Genomic DNA, 23,625 nt, shown 5'->3' with positions numbered 1-23,625 from the left:
CCACAAATTCTACGTATGAACCATCCATTTCTCCCTCTTCCACAATGTAATTCTTTAAATGGCACAATCTTGAACCATTCAGTGCAATTTACATTAACGCTGAGAACATTTTGAGGGCAGGTCAGAATCAGCCAAACTAGAAAATCAGGTTCAGGGAGTACTAATCCGTTCATTCACTGACTTGCACATGTGGCTTTGAGGCTGTCACCTCACACTCCAAGGATCTCAGTGGGATGCCAGTGCAATTAGAATGTGCCATCTAAGTGCCTGAGGCCAAAACCAAGGGGAGGTGCTCCAAGTCCTCCTTAGAAAGTCTTCTGTCTCTGGTGTGCTTCCTTGCTTTCCTTTTTTTTGGAGTGGGGAAGGGGGACTTAAAAACTTGCATTAAATACCTCATAAGCAAAGATGTGCTTCTGACACCTACTTCTACAAGTTCAGTAAAGCTGCCACCAGGAACCATCATTTCCTCCTTGAAGGGGAGGATGCTGAGAAAGCACAGGTGAGCACAACACCTAAGCTGGGGGATGGGGGGGGGAGGCTTGTTTCTTTGGAAACAACTTCAGGCTGAAGGAAAAAGTGAAATTTTCTGTAACCCTGAAGAAATAACTGATTATCAATAACCTGAGTTGCAGATCAACAGAAGAGCTCTTAGAGAGAATTACCAGATGAACATCAGGGTCAGAGTATGCCCCAAGAGGACCCGGTAGCGGAACAGGTCCAGGACACTTCCCGTCTCCTTGCAGCTCCTGTTAGCCGGTTGTGTTAGTGAGAAGGTACACTTGAGCTGGCGGTTCCTCTTGGCGATGAGGTGCAGCGCGGCTTCAGCCTCACGCAGTCGACCCTGGGAGTATAACCAACGAGGTGATTCAGGAATGAATCTGAAAGAGATGTCATCAAAGGCTGTATATTCATATAGGTACACGTGCACCAGAAGGAGACAAATCACCCATGCCATACGTGGTCCCCAAACCACAACCGGATTCCAAGTTAGGTCTAAAGCTTGACTCTCCCAGTGACATGTGGAAGAGAGAGAGGGCTACTGTCAACAGCTGCCATCATTAAATGATGACCTCCTTTAAAACAAATGGAAACCAAAAACACACTCCCAAAATTGCAGTAAAAAAGTAAACAGTATGTGTTTACTTTTAAGTAAATGTTAATATATGAATGGCAAGTTAAGTTTACAGTACTGAGTAATTCTTCAGAAAGCATGTGTCAGAGAATGGCTCTAAATCATAGCCAAGTGTTGTCAGAATAATACTGTAGAGTGGGTTTTTAAAGTTCTGAAAAAGCCTCACAAAGAAGATTAAAATCTCTATTATCCATCAGAAAAGAATTTTTAAGTGTCTTCAACACAGTGATATGTTATTGAAAAGGTAGAGATTATTTTAAGACTACACATAAAAATGAAAAAGGGTTTATCACACCTTAGTTACTTTTGAGCTTTAAAGCTTTAAAATACTCCAATCAGCTAACACATTCACTTTAATATGTCCTGAGGATATTTCATGATCCCCCAAGACCTTCAAGAATAAAAGTTTATTTTCTGGTTAACTTCTCCAGTTCCAAAACAACAGTTACTTCTTACTATAGCTACAAAGTATTGAACATTTCTATTGCCACTGATATCTTTCAACAGTTTCAAGACAGATATTACGTATCTTTTCTCCTCTTCACAGTTCTGCATACTTTTAGAGGACTTCTCAAAAACCAAAGGGTGGCAGGAACATGGAAGCCTTGTTTACAAAACACAACATCAAGTACCTTTTGATTTAATCTGCTATTATTTTCCTAAAATGAAACTTGCATGAATAATACTAAAAAAAGCTATTTAAGGTGCCTTTCAGTAAGGATGGTGAATTGGTAACAAACACCACAGGATTTGGAACTTCATGGACAGCCAGTTCATCAATAACCATTTACTGAACACTTTCATGTTGTATGGAGCAATGTAATAGGTGCTGAGAGGAAAGACACAGAAACAAAAAAGCAGGCGTTTTCCCAGGAGTTCTGCTACTGGGGAGAGATTATTCATGTACAACACTTGGTTGACAACAAAAGCAGGAACAAAGGCCTCTACAACATCCTGAAAAATTCTTTTATTTACTTTTTCACTGCTATCTGATAATTGTTACTAATACACAAGTAAATAATCAAGTAAAAGGTTGTTTTGTTGGAAGTTATGTCTGCCGATCATCACTGGATCCACTGGCCCTGTCCACCAGCCCGTATATGAGGTACCTATGTAAAACTACCTGATCAAGTCTAACTACAAATAAAAAGAATATAAGACTAGTGGGGTGAGTACAGAGAGTATATTTGGGATAGAATTATAAGTGAAATGCTAGAAAGTCTATGATAATAAAAATGAAAGCTGAGGGGCATTAAGAGGAGTGAAAAAGGATCAACAAGGAAATAGTCAAAATATAGGAAAGTCATTATTATCTTTGGATAATTTAAGTCATTTTTCCCCTTCCTATTAAGCTTCTCTGTGTTTTCAGAATTGTTTATAGCAATAAAAATTACTTTTGAAATGATATAAATCATATTTAATGATGATATCTGAGAGATATTCAGGCTTTGGAAATTTGACTCTGAGTTAATAAAGCGATTTCTACTTGGGAAAGGGTTTATCTGGATCATGTAAACTTAGGACCTGATATTTCTCCACATGTTGAGAAGCCTATATAAGCTTCTCAGTAACGAAGCCTCACCTAGTTGCCAGTGGATAGATTTGGGAATATGAGTTCTAACACACGCTGACTGCACATGCAAAACAGTAAGACATGTTTCTAAAAGAAAAAGCAGGCCCTTGAACATGCTGCCTGCTACACAGTGCTGTGCTCACCTTTAGAAGCTACAGTGCTAATTTAACAATAAGGTCTCTGCTCAAAAATGTCCTGTGAATTTCTTTAAAGGGGGAAAACCTTTGTAAATTAAGGGGGCACTGGTTTCTAAAGTAAAACTATCCAAATTCAAGTATTGCGAAAATAAGGAATTTTTAAGCTAAGTAATACTGTCTCTAGTAAAACAAACAAGGTATGTCTCTAAAATAACATGACTTTTTCTGATGTTGCTGATGGCTAATGCAGGCTAATTCCAAAGGTTTTTTGTGCCAACATCTGCCCAATGGATACGAGGCGTCTACTGCGTGGAGGAAGGCCCAGAGCTCTGGAGCTGGGAGAAATGCAGCTGAGCAAAGAGCCTGTGCTATCAGAGAGCTCCTGCTTTATAAAGAGGACAGGCTCTGGGTGAGGCAGAAATAAGGGGCCACTTGAAGGGTGCCAGTTTAGTGCTGCAGAATTAAGAAAAGAAAGCAAATGACTGGAGGTCTGACCTGGAAAAGTGCGGAGGGGGTGGCATTTGAGCAAACTGGGAACGCTATTAACTAATAAAGAAGAGGGATGGGGAGAAGGGTGTTGAAGGAGCTGGCAATAGCACTGGGTAGGAGACACGGAGGCAGACAAGCCTAAGCTGTAAACTGGAACAGAGAGCAGCTTAGTGTGCCTGGAGCAGCGTGTGTGAGATGGGATGGGAGGGAAACTGGAGGCCGACTGCAGCAAGCCTTACTTTCTAGGCCTGATGGAACACACATACATTGTGATTTTACATGCTCTTTTCTCTGTTTTCTATTTTTCATGACCTGAATTAATTTCCCAGTGAGTCAATGTCCCCACCTAGCACTAAGCAGTAACAAACAGACTACACATTCTGAAAATGAAAAGCAGAATGGTCGGATCATCCAGTGAAGTCACTGTGCTATTGAAGGAGAGATGAAAGCCAGCCTGATTAAGAAGTATGTGACTTATTAAATATTTAAAAAGAAAATTTGTTGATCTACTGATATTTATATGAATGCTTATTAATTCAAGGAACTATACTAGGAACCCATTTATTCCAAAATTTTACAATACACAAGCTAATAAAATATGGTTAGTTTTCCTTTCTAATAAAATTATGTCACTCTATTTCACATAACTAAATGCATTTCATAAATTGTGCCTTTCTAAATATATGTTAACTATTTCTACTATATTCATTTTTGTACTTAACAATCCTCTTAATTTCAAAGAGAGGATGAAAACAGATTTTAGGTCAATTCCCACCAAATCTCAGTTAGTAGAACTTGAATAAAGAATTACTATATCAAATTGCTATCTGAATGAAAATTCTATTACGGGTATCTCTCACTTCACAGAAGAAAGCTGGTACCACTGGCTGAAAACTGTATTTATCTCAAAGATTTTAATGATTAAAATTAGAGGTCTGATACCTGAGGGGAGAAAACCTTTCAGAAGCACAATAAAACTTCTGGTGAAATAGGCCTAAGTTGGTGGCTCGTCTTACAGTCTTTAGAGGACCATGGTGTGATACTCTGGATGAGTTTTTTGTAGAACCCTGTCCTGACCAGGGCATCACCCTTTTCCTGCTTTGAGTCCATGCACTCTAAGGATATCTCCCATATCTGAGTATCTTCCCATGTCCACATGTAGAGGCCCTGAAATTATACTCATCCGTGGGATGAAGAGGTGTCACTATATATTCAATATGCACAGATTGCTCTATATCATACCTCAGTCGCACCCCTAGCACGTGATCTGACCAAGCCTGAAGATCTTTAAGCTTGAAGCGTTAGGTTAAAAAATAAATTGGTACCCTCCATTGGCAATATGAAGGTTAAAATGCACTCTAGTGAGAGGTTACTTTAAACAAGGGATACCTGCATTCTGAATTAATTAAGCATCTCTCTTCCCAGGAGCTGCCAAGCATTGGAGCGCTTGCGGAATTTAGTTCTTCACCAAAGTCAGTTCAGGCAAACTCCTGAAAGGGAATAACGCCGCTCGTTGACCAGCATCCTCTTAAGACATTCCTTCTGCATATTAAATTAAAAGTCTAGGGCTTCCCTGGTGGCGCAGTGGTTGAGAGTCCGCCTGCCGGTGCAGGGGACACGGGTTCGTGCCCCAGTCCAGGAAGATCATACATGCCGCGGAGCGGCTGGGCCCGTGAGCCATGGCCGCTGGGCCTGCGCGTCCGGAGCCTGTGCTCCGCAATGGGAGAGGCCACAACGGTGAGAGGCCCGCATACAGCAAAAAAAAAAAAAAAGTCTAAGAGGAAAAACTACTTACAAAGATAAGAGAAAGACCACTGTTCCCTGCAGGTTAACCAGAATGGCTAGGGTTCTCCAGGAGCGGATGAAGTATCCCAACAGGGCATATTGGGCGATGCCAACTGCGAAGAAGAGGCCACCGATCGACCCTAATTCAGGAAAAGAGACCTGTTACTGGGGAAAGGACCATCTGCAGCCCCATTTCCAACCCAGGTCACGGAGTCAATCCCTTCCTTGTGAGATGTCAGCAGAAAGAAAAACCTACACAAACATGGAGGATCTGATGATAAAACTAGAAGAGAGGCCAGGAAATTAGTGGAAAAGAAGGAAGGACAGATGAAAAATACAAACCACATGTGGTCAAGATGAATTTTAAGGGCCTGCCCAAGTGCTTTCTGCATTGATGTTGTACTGACATCCACCTGAACTTGTGGCTGAGGCTTGGAAATATTGTTTGCTGCATGGTGGGAAGGTTTTTAGGTCATGAGATTATGACAATGCTGGGACTGCATCTTTATCACAGGGGCTGTCACTGAAATCCTTATCTTAAATCACAACCTACTCCTCAATTCTCCCTATTGTTCTTCTCCACCTAATTTATCACCATCATATGTATCACCATCAGTTATATTTGTTTCTTGTCTGTCTATCCCAAGTAGAATATAAGTTCTATGAAGCATGAATTTTTGTCAGCACGCTGATAGAAAAAACATCAACTATGGGGTTGTTAAGGATCCTGTGGTTTTTGAAATAAATGCTGAATGGGTACAAACCCACTGCCTTACCCAATATACTTGCAAATTCTATACCTCTGACATACTTTCTGTACCTGCTACTATTAGTAGTAGTTAAATCTATCGCTATTTATTTATATAATAGCTACTATTTATCGAGTATTAAGCCTTATCCATACATTGTCCTATAATGCAGGTACCATTATTAGCTATATACAGCCACATAGCTCAGAGAAGTTAAGTGCAACTGCCTAAAGACACAGGGCTGTGTGTGGCCCAGACAGGAGGCGTTGTCCCCTGGTCTGTCTGACTGGAGAGGCTGCACTCTGTACCGTTCCCCTCCCCGTCACCACCATTCTGGGGAAAGGCGGGCTCCTGTGGGCATCCCACAGCAATAGGACTTGTTACAAGCATTTTATACAACAATCCTGTAAGACAAATGTTTCTTTTATTCTTGTCCATAGATTATTAACCTATAACAAAAACAATGCCTTGTATGCTGTCTGCCCTAGTGAGGAAAAGGGGGACGCAGAAGCAAAAGCTGCTGTGACAGCAAGTCCAGTGCGCTCAGAAAACCAATCAGAGCATGTGGTTCGCTCAGTAAGGGAAGGCGGACTTCCATTCCTTGTGATTTCCCTGGAAACGTAAGGTAATCAATAGCTATTACAGGTTCATTACATTGCACCGAATAGCACCTGGTTTCCAAGAACAAGGCTTTCTGTCATTGCTCAGAACAGTCCTGAGTACCCAGTGTCCACTGACAACAATGTAGGCAAAAAGACAAGAGACCACAGGATGGGACCACTTCAGAGGGACCAAGTTCAGACCCCAGTTCTGCCACATGCTGCTGTGTGACTTTAGGCAAATCACTAAATGTCTCTGAGCCTCAGTTTCCTTATCAAGGAAAGAGAAATAATATCTACTCCAAAGGGTAGTTATTGGTTTCAAATGAAACAATCAATGCATGTGGTACAAATGTGAGGACGTTTTATCATCCTACTGTTAAAATGGGTATAGCCCCTTATATCCATTAACCTCCCCCCAAAAGCCATCTGGAAGCCTCCTCTACCTAGCCTCCTCTATCAATAATTATAAAATACTGTCTACCTAGCACTCCTTTCTAATTCCAAGAATGCTTTCCCTTTTTCAGAGAGATGACCTCCCCTTACTTTACCCCTGTGGTTCAAGTCAGGGCTGCCAGTCATGGGCCTCTTGCTGGGACCATCAGAGCTCCTACCAAGGATTTTAAATACTGGACGTGGTGGTGAAACCTGAGAGCTGCTGGGCCCCATCCCTGACTGAGCAGAGGAAGCTCCTCAGAGATGATGGGAAACAGAAATGAGATGCATCTGACTTCCGGGTTCCAGGTATTGTAAGGGCCTGGCTCTTCTGTGGTTTGGCTGTGTTAACCAAATGATTTCCCTTCATACCTAAGCTCATCACAGTTGAAACTCTGTCTCAGAAAGACTTGGTATCAACTGGATATAATGGATAGGAGGAAATGATTCCAAGCTTCTAGTTTAATGGCTTTAAATAAAATGATGACATTACTATAGAAAGAGCTCCCAGAAGAGGATGGAGATTTTAGGTAAAAGAAAGCAATATATTTAATTTGAGGTGCCAATAGACATTTGTATCTAATATCCAGCAAGAAGCTGCACGTGTATGCCCCGAAATGACGACAGTAATAAGGTGAGAAGGATACAGGTGTGGTAAGGCTCTAGGTCATTTGGTTAAAAAATTTAATTAGAAAAAAAAGAACACTTCAGATCACCACTTTTGCACATTGTAATTCTGGCGAACCATAGGTGGTTGTGTAACTGTTTATGGGCGTTTGGGTATTTATGCCTATTTTTCAGATTTCTTTTCTGCTTATTTTAAATTAATTTCATGTCTGCTATTCCCACTCAGTTCGCACTAGTAAAAGCCAAATTTCAGCAGGTTAGAAAACAGCGTATAGCAATGACTTCGTTTTTGTAAATGTCTCCAGTGATCCCTCCAGTTTTCAAGCACAAGCCATGAAGTCCCCTTGATTCCTCTTGCTCTTGCCTTTTCTGCTGGTTCTTTTAACAGGTCACGTTCCCACCAAATCCAGCTCAAATGCACCCTCTTCCCTCCTCCTCCACTACTCCCACCTGGTCTAAGCTGCCTCTGGGTTGCATGGGGCCAACCACACCAGCCTCCTGAATGACCCCTCAATTTCTACTCTTGCTCCTCTATAATCCATTCTTCACACGCCTACCAGAGTAATCTTTCTGTATACAAGATCCCATTGTTCCTCTCTTTAATTCACTCACTGGCTACTCACTGCACTGTGAGTGAAAAAAAAACCCAAATTCCTCATGTGGCCTATCATGGGCCCTGTATCATTCTGCCCCTCCGACCTGATCTCATCCCAACCTCCCCCTGTCTCTCCACACTGCATCTTTTCAGGTCCTCAGAGAAGCTCATTCCTACCTCAGGCCTTGGTCCTTGCCATTCCATCTGACTGGAATGTTCTCTCAGAATCTCACATGCCTAGGTCTCCCTCATCATTCACATCTTTGATCAGATCAAACACCTACGTCTCGGTTTTCTCTATCTGTCCCCTGCACTTACTGCCTAGTCTATTACCCTGTTTAATCTTCTTCACTGCTCTTAAAATTTTCTGAAATTACCTCATATTGGTTATGCCTCTCCTGATTAAAACATAAGCTCCGTAAGAGCAAAGACCTTCCCCCACCCTGGCCTGCCACGTTCACCCTTTTATCACAAGTGTCTATAAAGGCAGTGTCTGGTACCTGGCGGGGTCTATTTAATAAATGAATGTTGTAGAACAGATATGCAAAGGAGAAGCTCTAGGATACATAGCAATATGTTTACAGTGGTGGTCTTTACGTGGGTAGGACTATATGTATTACTTATATTTCACTTCTATATGCTCTTGATGTTTTTTACAATGAACATCAATTCCTTTTGTTATAAGATATTTATATAAGAAAAATAATAAATATATTAATATGACTTTTTCATAGCTTTAGTATTTTCTTTTTTCTATTCTCAACAACTTTCAATCAATTATCCTCATTCTTGTTAAGCAATACACTGCAAATTGGTCAAAAATGGATGTTTTCAGTTTGTACTTATATTTTTTATATGTACTTTACATAGTGTTTTATACATACTGCAAATATTTTGTAATCAAGCACAATTTTTCAAAATCTTTTTTTAACTGCTAAACAATTAGGCTACTTCCAACTAATTCCCTATTGCTAAACTTTTAGGTTTTTTTCTCAGTTTCTTGCAGTTCATGAGCGTATCTGAAGCCACAGGAATGTATAAACTTGTGCTGGAGAGAAAAGAGCTTCGAAAGAAAGGCCAAGGACAAAATTCTGGGGAAGACTCGGCTCATGGGAGAGGGACGAAGGAAGCTCCTCACAAAAGAGTTCCAGGGGCATCAGAATCTTACTTCTGTCCTGGTGCAGGTCAAGTGCACTGGCCTTCAGGGAACTCTCTCAAGCTCCTTCTGAATTTCACATTGAATTTGGCAACCATCTGATACCACTGTTGCAGGTTTTTTTCCTTTCTCCCTTTTCCCTTTGCTATAGAAATTTTAATAGCTCCATCTTAACTCGGCTTCAAGGACAAGAATGGAAGGTAAATGCGTTTTAAAAGCAATCTTTTCACTGGCTTTAGGCCGAATGGCAAGGAAGCAAGAGACCAGGAGGTCTTTCTTTTTGCCCAAAATATGCAACAGGACAGGAACAGTCCTAGAGAAGTGGGTAGGGTGGGGGCAGTTATATGTGTTTTGTAAGACAGCATCTTCTTCATGGAACAACTAGAGTCTAATGTGAATATTTTAATAGAGGAATGTTCTGGGTACATGAAAAATATGTACTCCTGATGCTCTAACATGAGCAAGATTTTATTTTTTAATTATTTATTTTTTAAAAATTTATTTATTTATTTATTTTTGGCTGCACTGCCAAAATAAAGCCAGCACTGTTGCTGGCTGCGGGCTTTTCTCTACTTGCAGCAAGCAGGGCTGCTCTTCGTTGGGTTGCGCGGGCGTCTCATTGCGGTGGCTTCTCTTGTTGCAAAGCACAGGCTCTAGGTGCACGGGCTTCAGTAGTTGTGGCTCGCAGGCCCTAGAGCACAGGCTCAGTAGTTGTGGCGCACGGGTTTAGTTGCTCTGTGGCATGTGGGATCTTTCCCGGACCAGGGATTGAACCCATGTCCCCTGCATTGGCAGGCAGATTCTTAACCATTGCACCACCAGGTAAGTCCCTGAGCGAGATTTTAGACTCAGGAAAACCAAAACCCCAGAAGAGGGTGCCTTTGTGTCTTCCCTGGACAATGTGAGTGGTCGTGATCCCATCATTACTCACTTCTTGGGAAGTCCCAGCAAGTCTGAACCCACTACTTGAAAAAGTGACCTTAAAAGTCTCAGTGCAAACTGAAGACTCAGAGGACATTTTCTCACTGATCCTGACTTAGGAGCTGGGTTAGGGAAAAAAGAAGCCCATCTGTAAAGGCTTTGAAAGCTGCTATAGATAAAGTGAGTAATAAAAAAGCACCACGTGTAAGAGACAGGCAGGAAGCCTGTCCTGCTAGGATGGAGCAGGTGTCTCCTGCTCCCCACCTTAATTCTAATTTGTCCAACCCTCTGTGTCCTTCAGCTTGGACAGCAGTTTGGTCGACATACAAATAGAGCAAAATTTATTTTATTTAGCTTTGTCTTCCAGCTCAATACATTAGCCCTCACCAACTCCGAAAACACCACCCAGTGAGAGAAAAATAGGCTAAGCAGACCAGTATTCTTATAAGGTGACCCACTGAAGATCTAAGAGGGGGGTACTCAGGGAACAGTGGGACAACATGAGCCTGGCGTCATCCTAGCCCCGTCAGTGATGAGCTGTGTGAAAATGGGCATATCACCCCTCCTTTCAGAGGTGAAGTGTCCTCATCTGTAAAATGAAGGTAGAAATTCTTAGCTTGTAGGCTCAGGGAATATTACAGATATGAGTCAGATGCCTAGCATGGTACCTGGCACATAACAGATGCTCAGCAAATGGTAGCTGGCACGCTCTCATCCACATCCTCATGCAGGCAATTTTCTACAGTCCCACAGTCAACTTGTTCCCATATTAGTACAAGAACATCAATAGCATTCAGTAATTGTCAAATGAATGGAAAGCGAAACAAAGTTCTCACTGCAAACCTACAGTCCACAAAGTAGAGTCTTAGTGCAGTTGTTCTCCTAAGACATTATTTTAAGTCAAGGAAGCTTTAAAATCATTTATTTTACTATAGTGTAGTTCTTAAGAAGATGATGGGATAGTTAAAAATAATACAGAATATGGCCTCTATTTTGGAACTTAAACATCATTAAAGAAATACAAGAGTACTACTAACTTGAAGAGACCAGTAAAAATCAGAAAGGCCTATGAGACAAGGATTTAATACAATACAATACAAAAGCACTAAGAAAGGAGTTTCTAGTATTTCCTCCGCACTATTTTTCTCTTTACCGGTAAAAAGCAGTTAACGAAAGCCCTTAGGCAATCTGTGAGGATAGGGGCAAGGTCACCATCTGTGAGGCAGGCCCCATGGGAGACTATCTAGAGAGAAATACAAATAAAATGACTAATGACTCGTTCAAGGTCATATAGAACAAATTCAGGAAAGCAAATCTAATAGTTGGATAGAGCACCTCAAGTCCGAGTGCATTTTTAGGCTCGATGAGCAGCTCCCCATCTCCATGTCTGCATGGATTGAAGCAGTACCTGCGAGTGCCCAGTAGGCGGTGCCCACACATTCGTTCAGCAGGACAAAGGCCACCAGCGACATCCCTCCATTCATCACGCCCACCAGGAAGCGAGTTATTGCAAAGAACTCATATGAGGGGGAAAACCCATTTGCGATAGCAAATAAGATGTCAAGAGCAAAACCTAGAAAGAGAAGAACACTATTCAATAATCCAGAGACAAAACAGCATTTGATGAACGTAATGTATTATATTCATTAGTTTGTAAAGATAAATCTTTGTGAATTTAACTTTTCTGAGCTATGTTATTTTTAAAAAAGTTTCTCTTAAAGACTATCAAGAAAAACTGAGGTTTTCTTTGTTACAAGTTGATTTCTGTCATGCGAAGTTTTCAATTATTAACAATGCTGGAAACTGAAAAATCTTAGCTCATACTCAGCTTGTCAAGAGGACTATGCTGAATCCTATAAAGCTCATCTGAAATGAATCAGCACACAAGATATAAGGAAATGGATCTAGTAGACTGCCTCAATCTTTGTTTTCCTTAGAAACATGGATTGAATTAGAATCCAGGGATTGTAGAATTCACCACCATGAAAAGCTTACAGTGCAAACATCTGGCCTTCCTCGGGTATGCTGGTCACTTTAAAATGCCTGGCCAGAATCAACTCAGCCTCTTGCCAGGGAAATAAAAATCAGTTCCGGGTCCACGTGGCAATTCCCTGAGAACCTTAAGGAAATGGTCCCCTTATTATTTCCCTGGGAACCTTAGGGAAATAACTCCTCTTATTCAGTCCATGAACACTAAGAGATTACCTGTGAGATAGACTTTTTTCCTTCCGAACCGATCCGAGAGCTGACCAAAAGAGATAACTCCCACAAACACACCACTGAAGAAAAAAGAGCTTGCTGCACTCACTTTGTAAGATCTGTTGGCAATTAAAAACCACTAGAGAAAGAAAAAAACAAAAGGCAGACATTTAGGTCACAGAAAAGATGGATGGGTGGAGTGAGCTATTAAAAAAACCAAATGTACAACAAAAACGTGAATATTGGAACTTCTCCACTGCATTACCACTATTAACTGGAATTCAGTACAACGTCCATCCAGGACAACACCCAAGGAGCTTCTGTCTTCAGGAACCCCAGAAATCATTATTATAAAGTGCTCCCACAACAGTCTATACACATCTTGTTCCAGCACTGAGCACAGTATGTAACAGCTAATTACTTACTCATCTGTTGGTCACGTCTTTCATCCTAAGTCCCTGTGTTTCTAGACAGGAGGAGCCGTATCCCATTAATTTCCATTTCTCTGACACCTAACATTTTACACGACATATATGAGGCAAAAAAATGAATGGTCCTCTTCTCCAATAAATTAATGGGTTTAAAATCTCTTGAGTACTTTCCTTGAAAAATTGAACATACAATTACCTTATGATCCAGTGATTCCACTTCAGAGTATATACACAAAAGAACTGAAAGCAGGGATTCACAGATTTTGTACACTAAGGTTCATAGCAGAATTAGGCACAATACCCAAAAGATGTAAGGAACCCAAATGTCCATTCATTGATGAATGGATAAACAAAATGTAGTACATACATCTAATGGAATATTATACAGCCTTAAAAAGGAATGAAATTCTGGAAAGCTACACATGAATGAACCTTGACCTTACGCTAAGTGAAATAAGCAGACAAAAGGGAAAATACTGTATGATTCCAATTATGAGTGTGATACTGTAATTTACAATAAGCAACATATATTTGGTTTTTATCCATTGTTCCTGGAACACAGCTCCTGAAATCCTCATAATTTCCTATGTAAGAACCACCGGGATATCTTTTTTTAATAATATTTAGATTTTTTTCCCAGTTCCTGGAAAAGCTTCAGAGCAATAACGGTAAAATGGGTGTCTTTTGTTATTTATAACAAGCCCCTTGCAACCACACTGAGCTTATGTTAATGAGGTAACTTTTGGAAAGCCCCTTAGATGGGGGCTGGTTGTCAGGGGAACCAACCCTGTGAAGAGAGGGCTGGGATTTCAGCCCTACCCTCTAGGCCTCTGGGTAGTGGAGAGTGACTGGAGGTTGAATCAACTGCTTACAGCCAGTGGGTTAATAAATCACACCTTTGTAAGAGGCCACCATAAAAATTCAAAGGGAAGGGGTTTGGAGAGCTTCTGGGTTAGTGAACATGGGCAGGTGCTGGGAGGGTGGTCAGCTCAGAGAGGGCATGGAAGCTCTGTGTCCCTTCCATCCTTCCATACCTTGCCCTGTGCATCTCTTCCACCTGGCCATTCCTGAGTTATATCTTTTTGTAATAAACCAGTGATCTAGTAAGTAAAATGTTTTCTTGAGTTCTGTGGGCTGCTCTAGCAAATTAATCTAACTGAAGGAAGAGGTCGTAAGACCCTCTGATTTACAGTCAGTTGATCAGAAGCACAAGAAACAGCCTGAACTTGTGACTGGTGTCTGAAGTGGGGGGCAGGGGCAGTCCTGTGGGACTGAACCCTAACCTGTGGGATCTGATACTAACTCCAGGTAGATGGTGTCAGAACTGAACTGAACTGCAGGGACACCCAGCCGGTGTGGCAAAACGGCTTGAGGTGGTAACCTCCCCCTCCACAAACACACACACACTCCCACCCACCTACATTTGGTGGCAGAAGTGTCTGAAGGGAAGTAGCTGCCGGTAGAGAAGAAACCAGAGGAGTGTTTTTCCTTTACCTGGAGTAGTCACATCCACAGACACAGAAAGTAGCATAGGGGTTACCAGGGGCTGTCAGACAGAGGAGTTACTGGTTAATGAAGATAGAGTTTCAGTTTGGGATAGCGACAAAGTTGTAGAGATGGACAGTGGTGATGGTTGCACAAAGATGCAAATGTACTTAATACCCCTGTACTGTATACTTTATTTTTATTTATTTATTTTTTTAAAAAAAATTTTAAACATCTTTATTGGAGTATAACTGTTTTACAATAGTGTGTTAGTTTTTCCTTTACAACAAAGTGAATCAGTTATACATATACATATGTTCCCATATTTCTTCCCTCTTGAGTCACCCTCTCTCCCACCCTCCCTATCCCACCCCTCTAGGTGGTCACACAGCACAAAGGTGATCTCCCTGTGCTATGCGGCAGCTTCCCACTAGCTATCTAATTTACATTTGGTAGTGTATATATGTCCCTGCCACTTTCACTTCGTCACAGCTTACCCTTCCCCCTCCCCATATCCTCAAGTCCATGCTCTAGTAAGTCTGTGTTTTATTCCCGTCCTACCACTAATCTCTTCATGACATTTTTTTTCTTAGATTCCATATATATGTGTTAGCATACGGTATTTGTTTTTCTCCTTCTGACTTACTTCACTCTCTATGACAGACTCCAGGTCTATCCACCTCATTACAAATAACTCAGTTTCATTTCTTTTTATGGCTGAGTAATACTCCATTGTATAGATGTGCCACATCTTCTTTATCCATTCATCTGTTGATGGACACTTAGGTTGCTTCCATGTCCTGGCTATTGAAAATAGAGCTGCAATAAACATTTTGGTACATGACTCTTTTTGAATTATGGTTTTCTCAGGGTATATGCCCAGTAGTGGGATTGCTGGGTCATATGGTAGTTCTATTTGTAGTTTTTTAAGGAACCTCCATACTGTTCTCCATAGTGGCTGTATCAATTTACATTCCCACCAGCAGTGCAAGAGGGTTCCCTTTTCTCCACACCCTCTCCAGCATTTATTGTTTCTAGAGTTTTTGATGATGGCCAATCTGACCGGTGTGAGATGATATCTCATTGTAGTTTTGATTTGCATTTCTCTAATGATTAATGATGTTGAGCATTCTTCCATGTGTTTGTTAGCAATCTGTATATCTTCTTTGGAGAAATGTCTGTTTAGTTCTTCTGCCCATTTTTGGATTGGGTTGTTTGTTTTTTTGTTATTGAGCCACATGAGTTGCTTATAAATTTTGGAGATTAATCCTTTGTCAGTTGCTTCATTTGCAAATATTTTCTCCCATTCTGAGGGTTGTCTTTTGGTCTTGTTTATGGTTTCCTTTGCTGTGCAAAAGCTTTTAAGTTTCATTAGGTCCCTTTTGTTTATTTTTGTTTTTATTTCCATTTCTCTAAGAGATGGGTCAAAAAGGATCTTGCTGTGATTTATGTCATAGAGTGTTCTGCCTATGTTTTCCTCTAAGAGTTTGATAGTGTCTGGCCTTACATTTAGGTCTTTAACCCATTTTGAGTTTATTTTTGTGTGTGGTGTTAGGGAGTGTTCTAATTTCATACTTTTACAGGTAGCTGTCCAGTTTTCCCAGCACCACTTATTGAAGAGGCTGTCTTTTCTCCACTGTGTTTCCTTCCCTCCTTTATCAAAGATAAGGTGACCATATGTGTGTGGGTTTATCTCTGGGCTTTCTATCCTGTTCCATTGATCTATATTTCTGTTTTTGTGCCAGTACCATACTGTCTTGATTACTGTAGCCTTGTAGTAGAGTCTGAAGTCAGGGAGCCTGATTCCTCCAGCTCCATTTTTCGTTCTCAAGATTGCTTTGGCTATTCGGGGTCTTTTGTGTTTCCATACAAGTTGTGATATTTTTTGTTCTAGTTCTGTAAAAAATGCGAGTGGTAATTTGATAGGGATAGCATTGAATCTGTAGATTGCTTTGGGTAGTAGAGTCATTTTCACAATGTTGATTCTTCCAATCCAAGAACATGGTATATTTCTCCACCTATTTGTATCAGCTTTAATTTCTTTGAACAGTGTCTTATAGTTTTCTGCATACAAGTCTTTTGTCTCCTTAGGTAGGTTTATTCCTAGATATTTTATTCTTTTTGTTGCAATGATAAATGGGAGTGTTTTCTTAATTTCACTCTCAGATTTTTCATCATTAGTGTATAAGAATGCAAGAGATTTCTGTGCATTAATTTTGTATCCTGCAACTTTACCAAATTCATTGATTAGCTCTAGTAGTTTTCTGGTAGCATCCTTAGGATTCTCTATGTATAGTATCATGTCATCTGCAAACAGTGACAGCTTTACTTCTTCTTTTCCTATTTGGATTCCTTTTATTTCTTTTTCTTCTCTGATTGCTGTGGCTAGAACTTGCAAAACTATGTTGAATAAGAGTGGTGAGAGTGGGCAACCTTTCTTGTTCCTGATCTTAGTGGAAATTGTTTCAGTTTTTCACCATTGAGAACGATGCTGGCTGTGGGTTTGTCATATATGGCCTTTATTATGTTGAGGAAAGTTCCTTCTATGCCTACTTTCTGCCAGGTTTTTATCATAAATGGGTGTTGAATTTTGTCAAAAGCTTTCTCTGCATCTATTGAGATGATCATATGGTTTTTCTCCTTCAATTTGTTAATATAGTTTATCACATTTATTTATTTGTATATATTGAAGAATCCTTGCATTCCTGGGATAAACCTCACTTGATCACGGTATATGATCCTTTTAGTGTGCTGTTGGATTATGTTTGCTAGCATTTTGTTGAGGATTTTTGCATCTATGTTCATCAGTGATATTGGCCTGTAGTTTTCTTTCTTTGTGACGTCTTTGTCTGGTTTTGGTATCAGGGTGATGGTGGCCTCATAGAATGACTTTGGGAGTGTTCCTCCCTCTGCTATCTTTTGGAAGAGTTTGAGAAGGATAGGTGTTAGCTCTTCTCTAAATGTTTGATAGAATTCGCCTGTGAAGCCATCTGGTCCTGGGCTTTTGTTTGTTGGAATATTTTTAATGACAGTTTCAATTTCAGTGCTTGTGATTGGTCTGTTCATATTTTCTGTTTCTTGCTGATTCAGTCTTGGCAGGTTGTGCATTTCTAAGAATGTCCATTTCTTCCAGGTTGTCCATTTTATTGGCATACAGTTGCTTGTAGTAATCTCTAACAATCTTTTGTATTTCTGCAGTGTCAGTTGTTACATCTCCTTTTTCATTTCTAATTCTATTGATTTGAGTCTTCTCCCTTTTATTCTTGATGAGTCTGGCTAATGGTTTATCAATTTTATTTATCTTCTCAAAGAACCAGCTCTTACTTTTATTGATCTTTGCTATTGTTTCCTTCATTTCTTTTTCATTAATTTCTGATCTGATCTTTATGATTTCTTTCCTTCTGCTAAATTTGGGGGTTTTTTGTTCTTCTTTCTCTAATTGCTTTAAGTGCAAAGTTAGGTTGTTTATTCGAGATGTTTCCTGTTTCTTAAGGTATGATTGTATTGCTATAAATTTCCCTCTTAGAACTGCTTTTGCTGCATCCCATAGGCTTTGGGTCGTCGTGTCTCCATTGTTTCTAAGTATTTTTTGATTTCCTCTTTGATTTCTTCAGTGATCACTTCGTTATTAAGTAGTGTATTATTTAGCCTCCATGTGTTTGTATTTTTTACAGATCTTTTCCTGTAATTGATATCTAGTCTCATAGCGTTGTGGTCGGAAAAGATACTTGATACGATTTCACTTTTCTTAAATTTGCCAAGGCTAGATTTGTGACTCAATATATGATCTATCCTGGAGAATGTTCCATGAGCACTTGAGAAAAATGTGTATTCTGTTGTTTTTGGATGGAATGTCCGATAAATATCAAGTAAGTCCATGTTGTGTAATGTATCATTTAAAGATTGTGTTTCCTTATTTATTTTCATTTTGGATGATCTGTCCATTGGTGACAGTGGGGTGTTAAAAGTCCCCTATTATGATTGTGTTACTGTCGATTTCCCCTTTTATGTCTGTTAGTATTTGCCTTATGTATTGAGGTGCTCCTATGTTGGGTGCATAAATATTTACAATTGTTATATCTTCTTCATGGATCGATCCCTTGATCATTATATAGTGTCCTTCTTTGTCTCTTGTAATAGTTTTTATTTTAAAGTCTATTTTGTCTGATATGAGAATTGCTACTCCAGCTTTCTTCTGATTTCCATTTGCATGGAATATCTTTTTCCATCCCCTTACTTTCAGTCTGTATGTGTCCCTAGGTTTGAAGTGGGTCTCTTGTAGACAGCATATATATGGGTCTTGTTTTTGTATCCATTCAGCTAGTCTGTGTCTTTTGGTGGGAGCATTTAATCCATTTACATTTAAGGTAATTATCAATATGTATGTTCCTATTACCATTTACTTAATTGTTTCGGGTTGTTCTTGTAGGTCTTTTCCTTCTCTTGTGTTTCTTGCCTAGAGAAGTTCCTTTAGCATTTGTTGTAGAACTGGTTTGGTGGTGCTGAACTCTCTCAGCTTTTGCTTGTCTGTAAAGGTTTTAATTTCTCCATCAAATCTGAATGAGATCCTTGCTGGGTAGAGTAATCTTGGTTGTAGGTTTTTTTCCTTCATCACTTTAAATATGTCCTGCCACTCCCTTCTGGCTTGTAGGGTTTCTGCTGAAAGATCAGATGTTAACCTTATGGGGATTCCCTTGTGTGTTATTTGTTCTTCCCTTGCTGCTTTTAATATGTTTTCTTTGTATTTAATTTTTGACAGTTTGATTATTATGTGTCTTGGCGTGTTTATACTTGGGTTTATCCTGTATGGGACTCTCTGTGCTTCCTGGACTTGATTGACTATTTCCTTTCCTATATTAGGGAAGTTTTCAACTATAATCTCTTCAAATATTTTCTCAGTCCCTTTCTTTTTCTCTTCTTCTTCTGGGACCCCTATGATTCGAATGTTGGTGCGTTTAATGTTGTCCCAGAGCTCTCTGAGACTGTCCTCAGTTCTTTTCACTCTTTTTTCTTTCTTCTGCTCTGCAGTAGTTATTTCTACTATTTTATCTTCCAGGTCACTTATCCGTCCTTCTGCCTCAGTTATTCTGCTATTGATCCCATCTAGAGTATTTTTCATTTCATTTATTGTGTTGCTCATCATTGCTTGCTTCCTCTTTATTTCTTCTAGGTCCTTGTTAACTGTTTCTTGCATTTTGTCTATTCTAGTTCCAAGATTTTGAATCATCTTTACTATCATTATTCTGAATTCTTTTTCAGGTAGACTGCCTATTTCCTCTTCATTTGTTAGGTCTGGTGTGTTTTTATCTTGCTCCTTCATCTGCTGTGTGTTTTTCTGTCTTCTCATTTCGCTTATCTTAGTGTGTTTGGGGTCTCCTTTTTGCAGGCTGCAGGTTCGTAGTTCCCGTTGTTTTTGGTGGCTGTCCCCAGTGCCTAAGGGTGGTTCAGTGGGTTGAGTAGGTTTCCTGGTTGGGGGGACTAGTGCCTCTGTTCTGGTGGATGAGGCTGGATCTTGTCTTTCTGGTGGGCAGGTCCACGTCTGGTGGTGTGTTTGGGGATGTTGGTAGCCTTATTATGATTTTAGGCAGCCTCTCTGCTAATGGATGGGGCTGTAGACCTGTCTTGCTCTTTGTTGGGGATAGGGTGTCCAGCACTGTTCGTTGCTGGTCCTTGGATGAAGCTGGGTCTTGGTGTTGAGATGGAGATCTCTGGGAGATTTTCGCCGTTTGATATTGCGTGGAGCTGGGAGGTCTCTTGTGGACCAATGTCCTGAGGTTGGTTCTCCCACCTCAGAGACACAGCCCTGGTGCCTGGCTGGAGTGCCAAGAGCCTTTAATCCACACGGCTCAAAATAAAAGGGAGAAAAAATAGAAAGGAAAGAAAAGGAAGGAAGGAAGAAAGGAGGGAAGGAGGGAAGGAAGGAAGGAAGAAAGGAAGGGAGAAAGGAAGAAAAGAAGGGAGGAAGGAAGGAAGAAAGGAAGGGAGAAATGAAGGAAGGAAGAAAGCAAGAAAGGAAGGAAGGAAGGAGGAGAGGAAGAAAGGGAGGAAGGAAGAGAGGAAGGGAGGAAAGAAGGAAGGAAGGAAGGAAGAAAGGAGGGAAGGACGGAAGGAGGAAAGAAAGGAAGGAAGAAAGGAAGGAAGAAAGGGAGAAGACAACATAAAGTAGGATAAAGTATAGTTATTAAAATAATTATTAAGAAGAAAATTTTCTATTAAAAAAAAAACAGAAAAATGGGTCGGTCTAACCCTAGGACAAAGGGTGAAAGCAAAGCTATACAGACAAAAATCTCACACAGCAGCACACACATACACACTCACAAAAAGAAAAAAGGGGAAAATAATAGTTTATCTTGCTCCCAAAGTCCACCTCCTCAATTTGGGATGATTTGTTGTCTATTCAGGTTTTCCACAGATGCAGGACACTTCTAGATGATTGTGGAGCTTTAATCCGCCGCTTCTGAGGCTGCTGGGAGAGACGTCCCCCTCTCCTCTTTGTTCGCACAGCTCCTGGGGTTCAGCTTTGGACATGGCCCCGCCTCTGCCTGTAGGTCGTCCAAGGGCGTCTGCCCTTCGCTCAGACAGGATAGGGTTAAAGGAGCAGCTGATTCGCAGGCTCTGGCACAGGCCGGGGGGAGGGAGGGGCACGGATGCGGGGCGAGCCTGCGACGTCAGAGGCCGGCGTGACGCTGCACCGGCCCGAGGCGCACCGTGCGTTCTCCCGGGGAAGCTGTCCCTGGATCCCGGACCCCGGCAGTGGCGGGCTGCACGGGCTCCCGGGAGGGGCGGTGTAGAGAGTGACCTGTGCTCGCACACAGGCCTCTTGGTGGCGGCAGCAGCAACCCTAGCATCCCACACCCGGCTATACTGTCCGTGCCGACAGCTGCGGCTCGCGCCCGTTTCTGGAGCTCCTTTATGCGGTGCCCTTAATCCCCTCTCCTCGCGCCCCAGGAAGCAAAGAGGCAAGAAAAAGTCTCTTGTCTCTTCGGCAGCTCCGCGCCCGTTTCTGGGGCTCCTTTAAGGGGCGTGCATAATCCCGTCTCCTCGCGCCCAGGAAGCAAAGAGGGAAGAAAAAGTCTCTTGCCTCTTCGGCAGCTCCAGACTTCAACCGGACTCCCTCCCGGCCAGCCGTGGCGCACTAACCCCTTCAGGCTGTTTTCACTCTGCCAACTCCAGACCTTTCCCTGGAATCCGACTGAAGCCCGGGCCTCAGCTCCCGGCCCCCCGCCCGCCCCGGCGGGTGAGCAGACAAGCCTCTCGGGCTGGTGAGTGCCAGTCGGCACCGATCCTCTGCGGGAATCTCTCCGCTTTGCCCACCGCACCCCTGTTGCTGCGCTCTCCTCCGCGGCTCCGGAGCTTCCCCCTCCGCCACCCGCAGTCTCCGCCCGCGAAGGGGCTTCTAGTGTGTGGGAATCTTTCCTCCTTCACGGCTCCCTCCCACTGGTGCAGGTTCCGTCCCTATTCTTTTGTTTCTGTTTATTCTTTTTTCTTTTGCCCTACCCAGGTACGTGGGGAGTTTCTTGCCTTTTCGGAGGTCTGAGGTCTTCTGCCAGCGTTCGGTGGGTGTTCTATAGGAGAAGTTCCACGTGTAGATGTATTTCTGATGTATCTGGAATATACCACCACACTTCTTTGTGTTCTCCAAGAATTTATCTCAAATCAGGTTCCCCTCCAGCTCCCCGACTACCGAAGCTCAACTCCTTATAGAATCGCAGAAAATCGGGCTGGCACGGCAGCTTCCGGGCGGGCGATATCCTCACGGCGCCCCATGCCAGGCCACAGTCTTCTGAACTCCCCTCCTGGCTCTGCCGGCTTAGGACCCTGTACTGTATATTTTAAAATGATACATTTTATGTTATGTATATTTTACCACGATAAAAAATAATCCCTTGAGCACTATTACCTTCTGTTTTAGGAAAACTTATAAACTCAAAGAGAAAGTAGTCATCCTCAGCTTAAAATGTCATTATCTAAAGCCCTGCCTAGTGATGTGCTACTGTGATCTTTGATTATAAAGCAACCTGTGTCTCAGAGGTGACCTCAGAGAACCAAGAGAATGCTCATCTCTCTCCTCCACAGCCCCCTTCCTAGGCTCAGCAAAGACAGGTTTAAGAAAGCCCCTTCTCGAAAACTCACATGGAGACACCCCTTTAGTTGTCCCTTCTCTGTCTTTCAGACCCCTCCTGTCCCACACTTTGACAACCAGTCATTATGGCCCAAAGCATATCTAACTTCTCTCCTTCTCTTGTATTTCCTGTAAGACAAGATTGATAAAGATCTTGACAAGACAGCTTCTGTACATCTTTATGCAACAACAACACACACACAAATTTAGGCACTGGAAAGTAAACAATAATGCCCCTCACTAATGCTGTGCTTTACTTCTAAGTTCTTCTGTCCTTCACAGGCGAATTTTAACAAGATTAACTAACTGGTTTTCCTAGCTCTTCATGGATTAGAAATAGTAGTCTAGTGTGACACTGCCCTTAGAAATAGTAGTCAGGCAGTTACCACTCTTGGTGGCAGTCATAATTTAAATAAGAGAGTGGTGGAAGCAATACGATTAAAAAAACTGAACTACATTCCAGGCTTTTTTCATTCCGGTATTCAATAAATAGTTGATTAGTTTCTACTAGAGGTTAATAACTATTCTAAACACTGGGAATACAGAGGCGAACGATCTAGACTTGGTCCCTGCCCTCATGGAGTATAAGTTCCAGTAGCGTAAGCTAGACATGAAACAAGTAAACACAGAGGGAGAGACTGGGAGGAAACCTCTTTAAATAAGGTACTCAGGGAAGCCTTCTCTGGGGAGGCTTGTGACCTGAATGATGAGAAAGTGACCAACCCTGAAAAGCTGTTTGGGGAACATGTGGATAACTGCAGTGGCCCTAAGGCGAAGACACATCAGAGCTCCTCTCATGGGGGTGGCATGAAATGAGGCCAGAGAGGTGGGCAGGCATCAGGTCATGCAGGCCCTGAGCCACGGTAAGGAGCTAGGATTTTATGCCAGTGCAAAGGGATAACATTGAATTACTGTATTTATGTCTCTAAAGATCAGCCTGGGCCACACTTAGAGAATGCATTACAACAGGGAAAAGTGGGAGCAGGGAGGCTACTGCAATAGTTCAGGAGATAATGGGGGCTTGGACTAGGATGAAAGCAATGGTGATAGGATTACATGAATAACATGAACGTGGGATGGATCTTGAAGATAGAACTAGCAGGACTTGCTGATGAATGAGATGTGGAGTGGGGAGGAGAGAAAGGGAGAGTCAGGATTTAACCTAAGTTTTTAACTTTAGCCATTCAGTG

At 41.7% G+C, this 23,625-nt stretch overlaps 1 protein-coding gene across 4 annotated transcripts in view; it reads right to left on the bottom strand.

Annotated features, from left to right (window-relative positions):
• Positions 1-23,625, bottom strand: part of SLC22A15 (solute carrier family 22 member 15) — an 86,178-nt gene that overhangs the window by 29,723 nt on the left and 32,830 nt on the right. For all 4 annotated transcript variants that reach the window (XR_010840641.1, XM_059058472.2, XM_067033862.1 and 1 more), the window contains exons 3-6: positions 12,404-12,536; positions 11,607-11,771; positions 5,127-5,256; positions 663-878 (exon numbers count right to left, since the gene is read on the bottom strand). Coding sequence is in view for 3 of the 4 variants with exons in the window: in XM_059058472.2 (XP_058914455.1) it covers positions 663-878; positions 5,127-5,256; positions 11,607-11,771; positions 12,404-12,536 (644 nt within the window). In the remaining variant the exon portion in view is untranslated. The remainder of the gene's footprint in view (positions 1-662; positions 879-5,126; positions 5,257-11,606; positions 11,772-12,403; positions 12,537-23,625) is intronic.

Source organism: Kogia breviceps, chromosome 1 (assembly GCF_026419965.1).
Source record: "Kogia breviceps isolate mKogBre1 chromosome 1, mKogBre1 haplotype 1, whole genome shotgun sequence".
Taxonomy (NCBI): Eukaryota; Metazoa; Chordata; class Mammalia; order Artiodactyla; family Physeteridae; genus Kogia; species Kogia breviceps.
The sequence above is the reverse complement of the archived record's forward strand: the minus strand, read 5'-3'. Positions and strand labels throughout refer to the sequence as shown.